Genomic DNA, 17,422 nt, shown 5'->3' on the forward strand with positions numbered 1-17,422 from the left:
TTTATTTTTCCGTCTGTCTTAGTACACAAATGTAACTACAGAAGAGTCAAGATTTAAATAGGAAAAATATCGAAACTCTGGTCATTTCTGAGCGAGATGCTATTGGTCTCAGATTCAATGAACTATGCAAAGCTATGCTAAAAGTGGTACCATCAGAGATCGGCTGAATGGATTCGAAAACGGTAAAACTCAACTGTTTAACTCTAGGGGAGTTGGAAAATTTGCCTAGTTTCAAAAAAAGTGGAGTGTTCCTTTAAAAGTGTTTACTATGCTCTATAATACAGCAACAAATAGGCACAAGTCAACCTACCATACCAAACAAGACCACAGGGAGATACCAAAGGACTGAACTTAAATACTAAGGAAAACATGCTTGTTTCGGCGAGCATCCATTTGAAAACTACATGAATATACTGAACTGTGTTCATGCAGAAATGCAACTCTCGCATGTAAGACTCCTGTATGTCACTGTAATCGTCTTTACCTTCATTACAGTCGTCATCCATCAAAACCTTTTTAGCGACACTGCTTTTCTTTTTCCAACGGAGAGAGTTAGTTTGCGTTTTAAGCAATCGTTCAGTCTTTAGCCTATTTCACAGCAAAATGGCCGATGAGAAATGGCCTGGGCTGATCTGAAACAATCACAGAATATGTACGAAAGAGGTGGTGCCTTGTTTTAAATGTATTTTTTAATTAATTTAATGTATCTTTTTTTAATGTAAAAAAGATACATTTTACATTTATCCCCCCCCCCCATTGGTGCATCTCTATTATATACATACACTTATAAATACATATATATTTTTTAATTATATTAAAATATAATTTATTTATATATTATTATAATATTTGTCTCCGCATATCATACAATGATAGGAGGATAGGAGAAAGTATTTGAGCAATGAAAAATTACAAACTTCAGTTTAATAAACAATAGGCAGTTTTGTTGTCCATAAGCAGCCTTATTTTCTACTACACAAATGACAATACTGTATTCAATAGCCAACACTGACAATGAAACATCAGCCACTTTATTGTCACTCTACATCAAATAAGCTCAGTAGAACTGAAACTCCATGTTTATAGATCAAAGATATGGGGCAGAAAGTATGATCGCTCATTTTTCAAGCTGACCAAATTGTTAAATTCACACGAAATGGGAAGAGTTACATCAGTTACATGAAGTTTAGAAATTTGAGACACAACAGCGTTCTTTTAAGTCACACAAACTAGGTGTGAATTTCTCCCTTCCCTGCCCGGTAAATGACTTGTGCAACTATCATGGGACAGATTCATGCATTTCACAGGCTCCCTTTGCAGAATTCTGAGAACCCAAGTGATTTACTCAAGTGAGCCGGAAATTTGTTGCGTGGGATCTTGGCTTAATTAATGAAATATGAATCTTTTTTTTTTATCCAGGAAAAATGAGAACTGACATGACGTAGAGGGTCAAAAGAGCAGCACTGGTGTGGCCAGGAAATTTCCCATAGAGTGACCATAATCAAATATGCAATCTGATCTGTGGTTAAGTGAATATAGTGATAAAGAAATTACAGTGAGGGGAAATAAACCCAACTTGAAAAGACTATTGTGATAATGTCAGGAATTACCAGAATGCCAGAAGACCTAGAATGCGTGTTCAAATTACAATTGCAACTGACAGTGCAAGTGATCTAAGAAAAGTCACCCTGCAGGGCTTTCCACAAGGAGTTAAAATAATTAACATAAAAGTGAATTCAAAGCTGTGTTTTTAATCAATTTTAAGTTCATTAAAAGGTAGGGTATTCAATTTGATTTATGAACACTTTTTTGTTATACTGGTTGAAACTCTTCACATCTTGATAGCAATCTATAATAGAAGTGTCTAAATATTAAAACATGTACATATACCTTCTGTGGAAGTCCCAGGACCAAAAAATGTTCAGTCTGAATGCAATAACATGATGTTCTACCTGCCTGTCAACATATGTATTTCCATACCTCCGCGCATACCATCCATACCTTTCACTTTTTAAATTAATACTATAATTAGTGTTTTTGAAAGGCAATTATACCAAACCACTTTGTACAATTGTACAGACAAACATTGGCTAAGGCATTTCAGAATGACCAAAACAACATTTCGGATGCTGTGCAATGGGATTGGTACACTGTCGTCCCATCATGCAAAGTCACATGACTTGATGTGCATCAAGGAATTTCAGTAAATTTTTTTTTTTTTTTTTTTTTATAAATACAAAGTATCCACCTCAATTGAGCACACATTGTTATATAAGCATCTTGGCGTTTCCATCCAGCATTTTTTTAATGCAATATCCCAAAATAGGTGGATGGAAACATAGCTAATGAAGCTCATGTCACTTCAGTTCAGCCGCAGCGCAAGCTCACTGACTCAGTGAAAACTCCTGTTTGTCTATACTGCACAATGAATCTCTTATTTACATTGTCTTTATATTGTCACACGCTCAACAAACATCTCTGTAATTGTCTACAAAGTTCAACACTGCAAAATCAGTGTAAATAAAAACCTTTGATGCTTACGCAAGGCAGCATTTGAAAGCAGCCAGCTATCAGCAGGTACGGATTGGCCAGGTACTCTGTACTACCGGTACTGCAGAAAAGCTGGAACAGTTATGATTTTAAAGTTTAAGTATCAATTTGGTATCAAAGTACCAGTACTTTTGAAAACCCTATCAACATGGAGTCTAGTACACATTTTAGCTTATCTGAAAAGAAACTTCTCACTAAGAAAGAGAAGAGGCAGTATGACCAACATGCAAAACAATAACCACAGTTTGTCACAATTAAATCTGAATTTGATACCACAATAACAGATCAACATACAAAAAGGGGACACTCCCTGAATTGAAAATGCAGCAGTTTCTGTGAATGATTCTATAGAAAACACCAAAGAAATAAGCAGAAATGCATGTAGAACTTGTGGCCAGAATTTCCATCCATCCAAAAAGAAGTATCAAATGAACTTAAACGTTTCACACTTTTACAAAATACAGCTATTACTACTAATTCAGGTGCACTCATTGCAACAGACTTCAAAAACGACTAAAAACCTGTATCCCCAAAAGCGGCATCCAGGCAATCAAACTGGAATGGGCAGATTTTATCAGTTTTGCACTATATGCATTGGACCGTTTGTGACCTCTTTATAAGACTTTGTTCCATCTGAGATTGTAGGAAGTTTGAAACTGACCTGGGTGGCATGTTTGTGGGCGAACGTGGTTTGAGTGGCTTCTCCTTCTCATCCTTCTTCTCCCGCGGCTCTCTGGGAGGCCGCTCTCTCGGCCTTCCCTCCTTTTCGTCACGTTTCAGACGATCCCTCTCCCATTCGTCCTTCCTTCGCCGGCTCTCTTTCTCCCTTTCCCGCTCTCTCTCCCTTTCCCGCTCTCTCTGCCTGCGCTCCCTCTCACGGTGGTCTCTTTCGTGCTCTCGTTCCCTCTCACGGTGGCGCTCGCGTGGATCCCGCTCTCGGTCCTGATGCACAAAAGAAAAACAATTCTCAGTTGTTCAGTAATACAAACACAGGTACACAGCTCTCAAATACAGCACTGAATGGTCAACCATTTTTGTATAATACACATATTTTAGTGCATATTCATAGTACATATTTACTTTGTAACTTTGCATTTTAGCTTTATGCTAAAAGCCCTTTGGAAGAAATAAAAATAAACAAGGACAACAGATGAACACTACATCAGTATGTACTTACAGGGTAGTACGGCAGTGGGGTCTCGGTGTACTGCACTCGGAAATTCTCATATTGGCCTCCTCGCCAAAAAGCTTCCATCTCATAATCATAATATGGGTCACCATATGGTTCACTACAACAGAAACAGTTGTTAAATATAGAGTTGGGAACAGTGATATATTGGGATTTTAATGAATAGTGTGGGGGTTTATATTATATACAAGTTATATATTATATATTAGTCAGTTACATTTATAGTACTCACCCATAACCTGGATCTCTGAACTCAATATCACTGCAATGCAGAGAGAGAAAAGGGGTCAAAATTAGAGTATGGGTAAATACAGTATGTCCATGAGCTTTTTTTTTTTTTTTTTTTTTTAAAAAACTAGAATTTTCAGGGAATTGATTAGTGAACATATACAGAAGCTCAATCGTACTTGCTTGGTATGCGAGAACGACACGAGTTGATTAAATTATGACAGAATTTAAATTTTTGGGTGAACTAACTCTTTAATGAACCAGCAGAAACCTATCAATGACCAAAGATAACAAATGGATCACGCTCTAAGTTATGGTTTCTTACCCAGCATCTCGGATCTCTCTGGTTATACGATAACCACGTTCCCTGAAGAAGTCGTTTTCTTTGTCAAAGTCTCGATCATCTTCACCTATGGTTACGGTAAATCGTTTTTCCTCGAAATCTGGTTCCTGCTCTTTACGGATGGTGGCTTTCTTCAACACCTAAAGGGAAAACAGAGTTTTATGAGTTGGAACAGTTTGATCCAACTGGAAACTTAAAATGTCTTTCATACTTAATGAAAGTATCATACTTAGCACAGCCCGAGTATCAAAGTACATATATTATATGCTATCTCAGTTATAAAGCTGACACATTGTGATCACAAAACCACTGCAGAATACAGTAAAGACTCATTTGAATGGAAAACAAAGCCAGTATAATATTACTAGTAATTGTCTAGAAATTGTTGGGGAAAAAAAATAAGGCGGTGAAGACTGTACCTCTTTGGCATGTCTAAGGCCTCTTTCCCAGGCGCTCTCCACCGGAGGATCTAGAGGAGGTGGAGGGGGAGGCAGCTCTTCTACGGCAGGGGTTCCCTGAAAGAAAAGAAGATTCAAATGTTGAGTTGAAATTTAAACTTAAATTTAATTCAGGAAGAAACAAAATAGTAGAAAATTAGTTAAAAAGGATATATACCCAGGGGTTAGCAGGCATGAGGGGGTGAGGTCCTCCTCCAGGAGGAGCTCCGTTAGGAGAGAAGGGATCTGGCTTGGAGATGAGGGAATAATTGCCTTTATCATTGACTCCTGGATGGATGAACCTACAGATCATGCCCCATGTGCAATTACCTGTCAAAGACCAGAGAGAAGAAATTATGATATTTAAATATATTGAGCAGGCCATGAAGGTACAAAAAAAACCTGAAGCAGGGAAACAACTCACTGCGTGATGGAAAATTTTATTTATATTTACTCATCCTCATAGGGTCTCATTCATGAAAAGAAATATACGAGTAAATATGTGAGTGATTTGCGCGTAAACAGACTTTCCCGAAAACTCTCCTCCTGATTCACAAATACTTCGTAAACGTCAGAAGTGATAGTGAAATGTGTGTGTGTTAATGAATTCCAATCAGTCGTAAATGGGACGCGCGTGCACGATCATTCTCAATTATCATAAATCCCGCCCATTAAATCGGACTGACAACTATATATGGGCATCATTTTATGACACCAAATGAAGGATTTCAGCCATTTTATAGGAAACAAGTTCCATAGTTTGCCCAGCCCTATTGAAATCAATTCATTATTTAATTAAAGTGCTCCGTTTGCAGATGCTATAAGTGCGTTTACGCGGCCTCGTAATTCCTGTAGTTACAAGATTCTAGCTTGTAAAAAGCGTTCACGTCCTGGTAGAGTTCGTAATTACAGTTTGTAAGCTGGGAGTTTTCTGAAAGCTCCCACATGTAACAAAAAGACCAGCGACTCTACCTGTGCGACTCCACCGAGCAACGACACGGACAAGACACTTGAGTATTGCTCTTTTCTTTTTTTTATTCTTTCCTCTTTATACAGTGTGTTCCTGTTTGTCTTTTGACATGTTTTAGATATGTGCTTCCAAATTCCCTCTATTACTAACACTCGTAAATCGCGTGCTACACGCTGTAGGCAGCGCAACCATAACAACCTGCGTTCTTTACCCATGTCACCTACTACATTGTTTTCTATTTCGATTGGGCTCTGGACTTCATCACAGCTATTGCTACTTATTCAGATCTCCATCTCATGGCTCTGACTGAGACATGGATCAAACCAGAGGACACTGCCACACCAGCAGCCCTCTCCTCTAATTTCACTTTCTCTCACACCCCACGCCTGACTGGGAGGGGTGGTGGTACTGGTTTGCTTATGTCCAATGAATGGAAGTTCAATCCATTACCATCTCTCTCTGAAAATCGCTCATTTGAATCACATGCAATGACCATCACCTACCCTACTAAAATTCATGTTGTGGTTGTTTATCGTCCCCCAGGTCAGCTAGGTAACTTCTTGGAGGAGTTGGATGTGTTACTCTCATCCTTCCCTGAGGATGGCACTCCTCTGCTAGTACTTGGTGACTTCAACATCCATCTAGACAAACCTCAGGCTGCTGACTTCCACACGCTGCTTGCCTCATTTGATCTCAAGCGAGTGGCTACCTCAGCTACCCACAAATCAGGTAACCAATTGGACCTCATCTACACACGCTGTGGCTCCACCGACAATACACTGGTTACTCCACTACACACCTCAGACCACTTTCTCATTACTTTCACACTCAACATGACCCCCAACTCATCACACACTCCACCACATGTCACTTTTCGGCGAAACCTCCTTCAGGGTATCTTGGAGAGGTGAGGTGTCCAAGTCACATCATCTTGCTACTGGGGTACCTCAGGGCTCTGTGCTTGGACCACTTCTCTTCTCCATCTACACGTCATCACTAGGATCGGTCATTCAGGATCATGGTTTCTCCTATCACTGTTATGCTGATGACACACAACTCTACCTCTCATTCCAACCAGATGATCCGACGGTTGCTGGTCGTATCACAGCCTGCCTGACAGCTATTTCTGCCTGGATGAAGGACCACCACCTCCAACTCAACCTTGCAAAAACGGAACTGCTTGTGATCAGTGCAAACCCAACACTTCATCACAACCTTTCAGTTCAACTTGGCTCTTCAACCATCACTCCTTCCAGGACAGCCAGAAACCTTGGAGTGGTGATGGATGATTGTCTAACCTTCACAGATCATGTTGCAGCAACGACCCGGTCCTGCAGATTTGCCTTGTACAACATCAGGAAGATTAGACCCTTCCTATCGGAACATTCCACACAAATTCTTGTCCAAGCTCTTGTTCTATCCAGACTGGACTACTGTAATGCTCTCTTGGCTGGCCTTCCAGTATGCACTATCAAGCCTCTGCAACTGATCCAGAATGCTGCAGCAAGACTGGTCTTCAACGAACCGAAGAGAACGCACGTCACTCCTCTCTTCATCAGTCTGCATTGGCTGCCAGTAGCTGCTCGCATCCAATTCAAGGCTCTGATGTTTGCCTACAGAACGACCGCTGGCTCTGCACCGTTATACCTTAACTCACTACTTCAGACTTACGCGCCTTCCAGAAACTTGCGTTCTGCAAGTGAACGGCGCCTTGTGGTGCCATCACATAGGGGCACAAAATCACTCTCCCGGACCTTCTCCGGGACTGTTCCTGGCTGGTGGAATGACCTACCACGCTCTATCCGTGCAGCTGAGTCTCTAGCCATTTTCAAAAAAAGGCTAAAGACGTATCTTTTTCGGCAGCACTTGACCCAGTAGTAGTAGCACTTACCTTGACTAATATTCTTCTATCTTCTATCTGTGTATTTATTAAAAAAAAAAAAAAAAATTCGCTATGAGCACTTTACTGACATAACTGTGACTTCACTCAGCACTTACATACTGTTGTTCTCATGTTGATTTGACTGATTCTACTACTCTCATTTGTAAGTCGCTTTGGATAAAAGCGTCTGCTAAATGACTAAATGTAAATGTAAATGTAACATGTGGCCACTATACCACCTGACCGCTGTAGATTGTTTTATTAGGCATTGATAGTGGTGTCATGGAAACGCATAATTTCCAGTCCAAGGACCAAAAGGACGTGAACAGCTCCGAATATAACATCATTTCAAGATAGCGGTAAATACAAGGTGACGTGAACGCAGCTTATTACTGGCTCTCACAACAAAAGTAAAAAGAAAAAACGTATGTGATTACTATATATAATATTTTTTTCAAAATGCTGTAAATATGTACCTTATTAAGGTGAATTAAAATGCAGCCTTATTAATGAGCAAAAAAAATTTACGCGTGACTGGGAGCAGGTGTAGATTTCTTTCGTACCAACTAACATTTGGAAAATACGAACTTTTTAATGAATCCGAAAATTTACGCCAGAACCACTTTACACACGATTTACACAAAAATTCGTTCTACTCTTGTTTCATGAATGAGACCCATAGAGTTTCAAACCTATATGACTACTTACAAATTGTAGTCATTACTGATTCCAAATTACTTGACAAAAATAGTACGTCATCCATTACATTACACATTTAAGGTATTATAATCGGACTACTTTTTGATTACTTTTGAACTAACTTTTTTACATTGATTTAGGATAATCTTGTACTAGGATATAAAATTACTAAGTAAGAAAACAGGTCAGGGTTTCCCAGACTGATGTTCATGATGGAAATGCAGGGGTTTGCGAGTTTAATGAAAACATTAAAGGGATAGTTCACCCAAAAATTTTACTTCTGTCATCATTTACTAACCCTCAAGTTGTTCCAAACCTGTATGAATTTCTTTGTTCTGTTGAACACAAAGGAAGATATTTTGAAGAAAGTTTGTAACCAGGCCACTTTGGGGCACCATTGACTTCCATAGTAGGAAAAAAAAACTACTATGGAAGTCATTGGTACCCCAAAACTGTTCAGTTTAACACAATCTTCCTTTGTGTTCAACAGAACAAAGAAAATCATACAGTTTTTGAACAACTTGAGGGCAAGTAAATGATGATAGAATTTTCGTTTTTGGGTGAACTATCCCTTTAAAAAATAAAATTAAAATAATTTCAAAATCAAAATAAAACACTAAAAAAAAAAAAAAAAATGTTATTTGTTTACCTGGATGTCATGTAATTATTAACCTACATCAGAGAACCGTGAACTCAATTCTATTATTATTTATAATTGTTATTATTATTGACAATTTTATTATTAACCAAACTTAAACTTAAAATCTTAGGGGCTACTTTATGTTAATATATTAGATCACAGAGGTTTAGCTGATAAAAAAGTTGGGAAATCCCAGCATTGCATGTAAATATGATATAATGTAAATTTGTACATTTTAAAGTGTTTGAAAGACGAAAAAAAAAATTAGTTAAATGACTCACTGAGTGATCAAATCATATTTAATGGGTCAGGAGCTTATTAGATATGGAATGTTGCAATGTTGAGAATACTTCCTAAAAGTGAAATTATTTCTGTAAATCCAGTGATGAAATGCTGTTGGTCTCAGTTTTCAGTGACAGGCAGATAACTAATGTCTGATCTCTGTGTGTGCAATTCCACAAACCTATAAAAGACCTTCTGTACATATATACTGTAAGCAGTAGGCTTTTTTTCTTTTTTTTTTACATTTAAAAAGATAAAAATGTACTAGGGAGAATCAATGATTTATGAATAATTTACTGCCATTGTGAGAATAACATGTAATAATGTAATCAATAAAAAAGTAACTAGTCTGATTAAGAGTCTTTTAAAATGTTATATAATCTAATTACAATAACAATTTTTGGAATCTGATTATGTAATCCAGATTACTACCCAGCACAGTTAGATGATCTTGGGAGTCGGGAGTTTATCAAACCGAGCTTCTACAATGGCGCAAGCACCTGTAACCCTGGTAGGCTGAAATTACTTCTAACCCTTTAACCAGATTTCGCTACTCCGTTTGCAATCTGATCATTTTAAGCCACTAAACTCCGGGAAAGTTTTCAGTCCAATTATCCAGTAAGCAAATGCATTCAAGCAATCAGTCCAATACAGCGCTAATGTAAAGAAAACCAGAGATGGCAGAGAGAACAGTGACTTGCAGTGACTCATTCCAGTGTCTGTTTAGGTTTTAAAAACGAGCTCTGTCATATTCTGTATTTGTTTCTGAAGCGCGCGAGACCTCACGCATCACGCTGTGTGAAATACAGACAACGAAACATCAAAACATCCCACCACTGTATGGCCTGATTATATGCAAACTAGGTTTCTCAGCTGGAAAAAAAGCAAACTAGAGTCTCGCTAGTAAAGTTGATGGATGCGGATTGTAATCAAGGTAAAGCCAATGGACTACTGCACTGAGCCTCGTGACGCACATCCGGTTTGAAATATTACGGCTCAGTTGTTTCCGGTTATATATATTTTCAATGCGCCGTTATCACATAGATAACTAAACCCCTCTTAAAACGAGAGTCCTCGGGATGATTTTAAATTCCAGACATATTCAGAGACAAGAGAAGAGATTCTGATGATTACCGTGTACAGACCTTTCCAAACTCAACGGAACTTTAAGTTTTAATCCAACATAAGCTGTGATTTTCACCACAGGGTGTCAGCGCTCTACTAGTGATTGCGACGCTGCAGTGCGAGATGTGATAAATAAGATCAGAATGAACATAATATTTTAGTCTCCATTCTGTGCCATTTTTTCTGACAACTATTTATGTAATTCACACATTTATGCCAAAAAATATTCAAGGTAGTTGCGCTGTCATTGCATTATTCTTTAAGATTAATTAATAAGAGAGTTAAAGCAGTTATCACATTCATTCAACTATTTCAAACACTGGAATAAAAGAGCACCAATGCAAGCAATCGTACAAAAATTAACCATCATTACTACACTCTTACTACAGTAAAACGTTTGCCTTCATAAGTATTTAATTAATTATAATTATTATATGAAAGGTACGTTATACTGTTGTTTAATCGTCAGCTTGGTTTGTTTGTGCATGTCTTGTATGCTCTCCTGCTCGTTTACTTGAAATCACCAATGAAATCCGACAATGACTCTCTCTTAAATGTTGTTTCTAAATGCTCGAATCATGACAAAAATGAATGCGCAGGCCGGCAGCTGCAGATGCTTGACAGTTTTAACTTTTTTTTGTTTGTCTTGCCATCGTGATAATGCGTTGTCAGTGTCACCCATCATTACTACACTTACCATAGTAAAACAATGCACTTCCTTAAGTGTGTTTATCAGTCAAATTCATTTAAATGTAAATTTAACAAGTAGGAAATATGACGACTAAGAGAAAAACACTGCTAATGAGAAGACGAGCACTTGACGGCGGAAGGTTAGTGGGGAAATATATTTATTTATTATTCAGAATGCGCATTTGGAAGGGAAATATATTAATAAACATTTCAGCAAGTTGAAGATAATTAATGTTAATGCAGAGAATATGATTGTTTAAAAAAACATTTCGCAGCCCTAAAATGTAGTAATAATCTGCGTTTTCACAAGAAGCTCTTTGTATATATTTTCTAAAAATGATATAATTTTTGGTATTATTATGGAAGATATACATATTCAGTTTTTGTTAAATAATTCTTATTTTGGGTAAATTTTTCATTCACAAATGTAAGTGCCTTAAGACAAAAACATTATTTTCTGTATTTCAAAAAGAATTTTGGTTGTACTGTAAATCTTTAAAGTTGTTAAAATGCATAACAGGAAGAAAACTACTTAGCTTGTTGAGGAAATTTAAACTAGAAGACCCTGATGTGTAATTTTTATTTTTTTCTTCTCCCTCGTTTTACTCTTATATTTTGTTGTGCTCTGTTCTATTGGATTTTCTTAAGATTATGTATTGCCTTATTGTACTTGTTTCTTTCTGCAATAAAAAATAAATAAATAAATAATTATATATATATATATATATATATATATATATATATATATATATATATATGCATATGCTTTGTATATATGTGCACTGACCGGAAATGCTCAAGCCGTAATAACTAAAAAGCGGAAGTAGTCCATTGCAATGACGTACAGGAGTTGTAGAGTAAGCACAGGTGAGTCAGTTGTAATGATGTGCAAACAAACTGTGTGTGTGCACTCTCGACAGACTGATCGCACATTGTATTTATGCACAGACACATTTCAGTACATTTACACTGTTTTAGTAAATCTGTGTACTGTAGTAGACATATAATGCAGTCAGGTTAAGGAGTTTGGTTTAGGGTTTTTTTTCTCTCCATGTGGGCCTGTTCAGTATCGCAACTTGACATGTCTAAAACGTAAACAACACTGAAATGTTTTGTTCTGTAATTTTTTTCATGTATGCCTTGATGTGCATAAATGTACTCCTATCATATGGTTATTTGGTGTCCTTTTGGAGTCTCCAAGAGTTACATGAAAAGTTTGAAAACACATGAAAAAAGCTTGCAGAAAATACTCTTTTGTGAGAATCGGTCTTCAATTTGATAGTTTACTTTGCTGGATATAGCAAAAATGATTACAGAATGAACAAGATAAATGATGTATGCTTAATTTTATGACAAGTACGTGATTAATCCCACAAATTGGTGTGATTAATCTTGATTAAATATTTTTTTAATCTATTGACAGCCCTAATACAAAATGAATGCAAATATCTAATCATCTAATCACATGGCAGAAACTCAATGCATTTATGCATTTAGACATGGTCAAGACGATCTGCTGAAGAATAGGGAAGAAAGGTTATTTAAGTGACTTTGAAACTAGCATGGTTGTTGGTGCCAGACAGGCTGGTCTTAGTATTTTAGAAACTGTTGATCTACTGAGATTACACAACCATCTCTAGGGTTTACAGAGAATGGGCTGAAACAGAGAATATCCAGTGAGCGGCAGTTCTGTGGGCGAAAATACCTTGATGATGCCAGAGGTCAGAGGAGAAAGACCAGAATGGTTCGAGCTGATAGAGGTGCATCAGTAACTCAAATAACCACTCGTTACAAGTGAGGACTGCAGAAGAGCATCTCTGAACGCACAACACGTCAAACCTTGAAGCAACTGGGCTACAACAGCAGGAGCCAATACCGAATGCCACTCTTGACAGCCAAGAACAGGTAACGGAGGCTACAATTTGCACTGGCTTAACAAAATTGAACAATAGAAGATTGGAAAAATGTTGCCTGGTCTTACGAGGCTCAATTTCTGCTGCGACATTCATATGCTAGGGTCAGAATTTGACAAACAAAATGATAGCATGGATCCATCCTGCCTTGTATCGATGGTTCGGAGATTCGTATCATGTGCAGCAGACAAATCTGGAGCCAAATCTGGAGCCAAAATAAAATCGATTCCACAAAGAATTAAGGTAGTTCTGAAGGGTCCAGCCAAGTACTAGCAAGGTGTAGCTAACAAAGTGGCCAGTGAGTATGAATGTGTTTATAATATAGTTTTATACATTTTAAATAATTAAAATAATTTAACGCATTCACAACAAAACCATCCGCTGTTTTGCCGGATTTGCTCTGAAGATAAATTTACTCACGGGAAAGATACTGTATTCAATTGCTCCCCCTACAGTTGTAGTTTGGGCATACACAGAACAACAAACTAAAAGTAAATGACATGCATATGAAATCTGAACAACTTTACTTGATGATAACAGGCTTTCTATTATTTCCTCAGGCTACATAAAAACAAAGCAAAAAACTTCAGACTGCCAAGAAAGTACGTCAAACTTAGCTCTGATATCAGCTGAAGTATGTTAAATCTATAAATCAGCAGATTTATTACCATTCAGGAAATCACAAGAATGAAGTACTACTGAAGTACTACCTTTCATGAAAAATCTGCAGATGGGTCTGGGTCTGATCTTTCTGTCCATAGGGTCCTTTACCTCCCCTTCTTCAAGGTCATCATCCTGAAATGAACAGGAAAAAACACCTCTTACAGTAGCAATTTTTAATGACTGGTTATTGATGTTTTTGTTTTAATCAAAATCAAGGGCAAGTGATTTACTCTTCCATTTAAAAGTTTGGGGTCAGTAAGATGTTTTAACGAAAAAATTGTTACTCAGCAAGGAAGCATTATATTGATCAAAAGTGACAGTAAAGAGTTTAAAAAAAGTTACAAAAGATTTTCAAAAATGTATTAAGCAGTACAACTGTTTACAACATCGATCAATAATTAGAAATGTTTCTTGAGTGACAAATCAACATATTAGAGTGATTTCTGAAGGATCATGTGACACTGAAGCTGGTTAAGCTAATTCAGCTTTGCCATCACAGGAATAAATTACATTTTAAAATATATTAAAATAGAAACAGTTATTTTAAATTTAAATAATAGTTCACAGTATTGATGTTTTGAATGTATAATAAATTAACAGAACCTTGGAGACTCTTTTTAAGATGAAAAAAAATGACTGCCCCCAAACTTTTGAATGATAGAGTAAATATATTTTAATTACATATTATATAATTAGTCTATTAGGTGATCACTTCATATTGAGAGTTTAAGTATTATCTGCTTTAGCAGAAGCATGTCATTTCTTTTGATTCTAGAAAAAAAAAAATCTTGCAATCAATGGCTCCCTCTACTGTTATGGCCTGGTCAAAACAACAGACAAAAAAAAAAATCTGTGCATTATGCAAAACAAATTTTCACAAATGTTGCATAAAAACTAAAAACTCACGCCACTAAGAAAGAATACAAAAGATTCATCATCAGAAACATTAAAACTGTCATAACTGATTCTGCAGTGGTAAACTGAACAGCTCTTATAATCATATGTTAATCAACAAATGATTTCAAAATACTTACATCTATTTCTCCCTCATCAATCTCTCCATCATCTTCCTCTTTCTTTTTATCACGGAATGAATCTCTCCTGCCTCCTTCCCTTGAGTCATCAGATTTTCTCAGCGGTGTGTCTCTATCTGGAGGCAGAATTGGTTTTCTTTCCTTTCTCTTTCGTCTCTTCTCCTCCTCTTCATCATCCTCTTCCTCATCTTCCCCATCCTCTCCAGCGGGACCCTTCTCTGCATCGTCCTCCTCAGGAGCAGCAGCGCTCATCTCTTCTGGAACCTCCTCGTCATAATCCAGCTCATGCTCATCCAGATCTCTGGACACAGAAGATTCGTCCTTCAAATCACTCACTACCACCGCTGCGGCCCTCAACCTCCGCCTCCTCCTCTCTTCTTCCTCATCTTCCTCTTCCTCAAGCTCAGCACAGCCAAGGCCAGGCTTAGTGCTTGCATCATCCTCCTCGTCTCGTTCCTCCTCCGCTGGGGTAAAAGGTCGCTCGTGTTCTGGGCCCGGTGAGTCAGGATCCGGTGATCTCGGCGTCTCAAGGATTTCTTCCTCCTCCTCTTCCTCCTCCTGGCTAGCATTCTGCCCGCTTCCTCGGACAGTCAAACCAAGGTCTTGTTGGTGGATGTCTTCTCTCTCCTCCCTGTCCATCTTGAAGTCTTCCAGGTCTGAAACCTCCTCTGGATCTTCTCCGCCAGCTACTACCCTGTCTCCATCCTCAAAATCTGAGTCTCCTCCTCCCTCCTGTGCTTCATTTTCATCATCATTCAAGAGCTCACTGTCTGAAACTCCCTTGTCTGCTTCTGCTGGGGACTCAGGCGACTCCAGCAGCTCGTTGTCGGAGAGACCCTTCTCCTCCTCCTCAGGAGATTGTGGGGACTGGGTGGGGCTCTCAGGTGTATCCATGAGCAAGAACTCTGAAGCAGAAATTCAGTGGAAGCCAAAGAGTCAATTCAACAATATCAGACACATTCAAAACAGTCTTCCTATGTTAACAGATGATTTACCTTCAACCCTAAAAAACCCTCCACAGCACTTGCTAAAATAATAGCATAACACCACATTTGTGGGTATATACAGGTAAAATCTAAGCAAAACACACAGAAACGGTTATGACAAGAACACAAAAGGGGCTCTGCTCACTGACACTACTGAAAACACTTTAATTACAAATTTAGTAAATACATATTTGGCATCTACTTTTAAAATAAATATAACCATTATATTTAAAAAATAAATATGTTTATTGAAAACAACACTTAAATTAACTAAAAAAAAAGAGCTTCTTGGCTTCTAAAACTTAACCTACAAACAAACTAAAATAACGTCAGTGTTAATGTTTTGGCTATCTGACGGTTGACTTTATACTAAATAAAACCATTGTAAATATTTCTATTGTCAACATATCAAGAAACTTAAAGGTATTTTTTTTTTTAAAAAACGAGCTATTATTTTTAAAATTACCCAAAAAAGCGTTACTGCGGTAGATATCTTATATACTAAACTGGCTTACAATAATACTTCTGTCACTAACGTATGAATATTTTTGAATGACAGTAGTGGCTAGCACAAAGTCAACAGTAACAATCACTTTAATATCAGTGTTATTTAGGTGAATAACAGTTACCATAATAATTTCTATAAGGGTAGTTCTGCATAAATATAGCTCTTATTAAACGAATAAATTACCTTACTAGTTCTTCCATAATACCACCTCCATATTAGCCTGCTAACGTAAAATAGCTTAACCGCATTCAAACTTTAAAAAACAACTTTCCATACCACACAAAGGCCAATCATTGAATCATCTGGAACTTGTTTACCTTCTCAGATTTAAGGCAATGGATTCGTGAGAGGGAGACCGACACATGTGTTACTAGCCGCTTTATCTTTAACGGGAGAGCTCGTTGATGGCGATGCGGCTAACAGGCCCGAATCCTGCCCGCACACTAGAAAACGACACAATTTCCGACATTTTCCGAACCACCGCGCCGCCTAAACGTTTAAATAACATATACGTTACTTTCTAAATCTAAATTCGCGAGTTACGGCGTTGCACGATGTTTCTTCGATGCACACTGGCTAAAATCTCATGCAACAATAAAGCGTTCCCTCCTGCACAACACACGGACATCGCGTATTAAAACACATTCGGTCACCTTTCAAACCACAGAGTCTCGAGAGACAGGGTCTCAGTGTAGGGAGTCACCCGGTCTCTTTCCTTGGGGTGACTGTGTTCAAACAGTGAACGATCTGTCTGGGGTTCTTATTTTTCTTTAACGGAGAAATTCATAAACCCTGCACGACACAGTGAGAGCGGCCATTACACAGACGTCATCAAAGCTCGACAAAATGTGTTTTCTTTTTTCTTTTTTTCCTTCATTGAATATAACTGTATTCGCAAACAACAGAAAGGAATATATTATTAAATTATTGCTAGGAAACAAAAATAAAAAATAAACATATAAAGTGTACAATACATAAATAAATATACTGAGGAACACACAAAAATTACAAAAAAAGTTATAAAATAAATGATATAAAAACAGAAAATGAGGTTTAAAATCACCATGAAATCAAAATAGACAATTCTTTTTTTTTTCATGGAATATTGCAGTATTTACTTTAAGTTGTTAATCCATTCACATCATTATTTTTTCACAAACAATTCATCTTTAAAGTCACCATGAAAGCAAAATTTACTATTCTTATTTTTATTAAATATTGCGGTATTTACTAGCTATAAGCGATTTATCTTTCCTTCTCATGTGCAGCATCATCTCTTCTCT

At 37.4% G+C, this 17,422-nt stretch overlaps 1 protein-coding gene across 5 annotated transcripts in view; it reads right to left on the reverse strand.

Moving 5' to 3' along the window:
• zc3h18 (zinc finger CCCH-type containing 18) overlaps positions 1-16,964 on the reverse strand; it is a 41,702-nt gene extending 24,738 nt beyond the window's left edge. For 3 of the 5 annotated variants that reach the window (XM_067390274.1, XM_067390272.1, XM_067390269.1), the window contains exons 1-9: positions 16,793-16,964; positions 14,646-15,550; positions 13,659-13,743; positions 4,926-5,077; positions 4,730-4,825; positions 4,293-4,450; positions 3,972-4,001; positions 3,728-3,839; positions 3,212-3,492 (exon numbers count right to left, since the gene is read on the reverse strand). In XM_067390274.1, the coding sequence (XP_067246375.1) occupies positions 3,212-3,492; positions 3,728-3,839; positions 3,972-4,001; positions 4,293-4,450; positions 4,730-4,825; positions 4,926-5,077; positions 13,659-13,743; positions 14,646-15,539 (1,808 nt within the window). In that variant the 5' untranslated portion in view covers positions 15,540-15,550; positions 16,793-16,964. The other 2 variants (XM_067390270.1, XM_067390271.1) reach the window with 2 other exon arrangements.
• Positions 16,965-17,422: the final 458 nt, after the last annotated feature.

This window comes from Chanodichthys erythropterus, chromosome 7 (assembly GCF_024489055.1).
Source record: "Chanodichthys erythropterus isolate Z2021 chromosome 7, ASM2448905v1, whole genome shotgun sequence".
NCBI lineage: Eukaryota > Metazoa > Chordata > Actinopteri > Cypriniformes > Xenocyprididae > Chanodichthys > Chanodichthys erythropterus.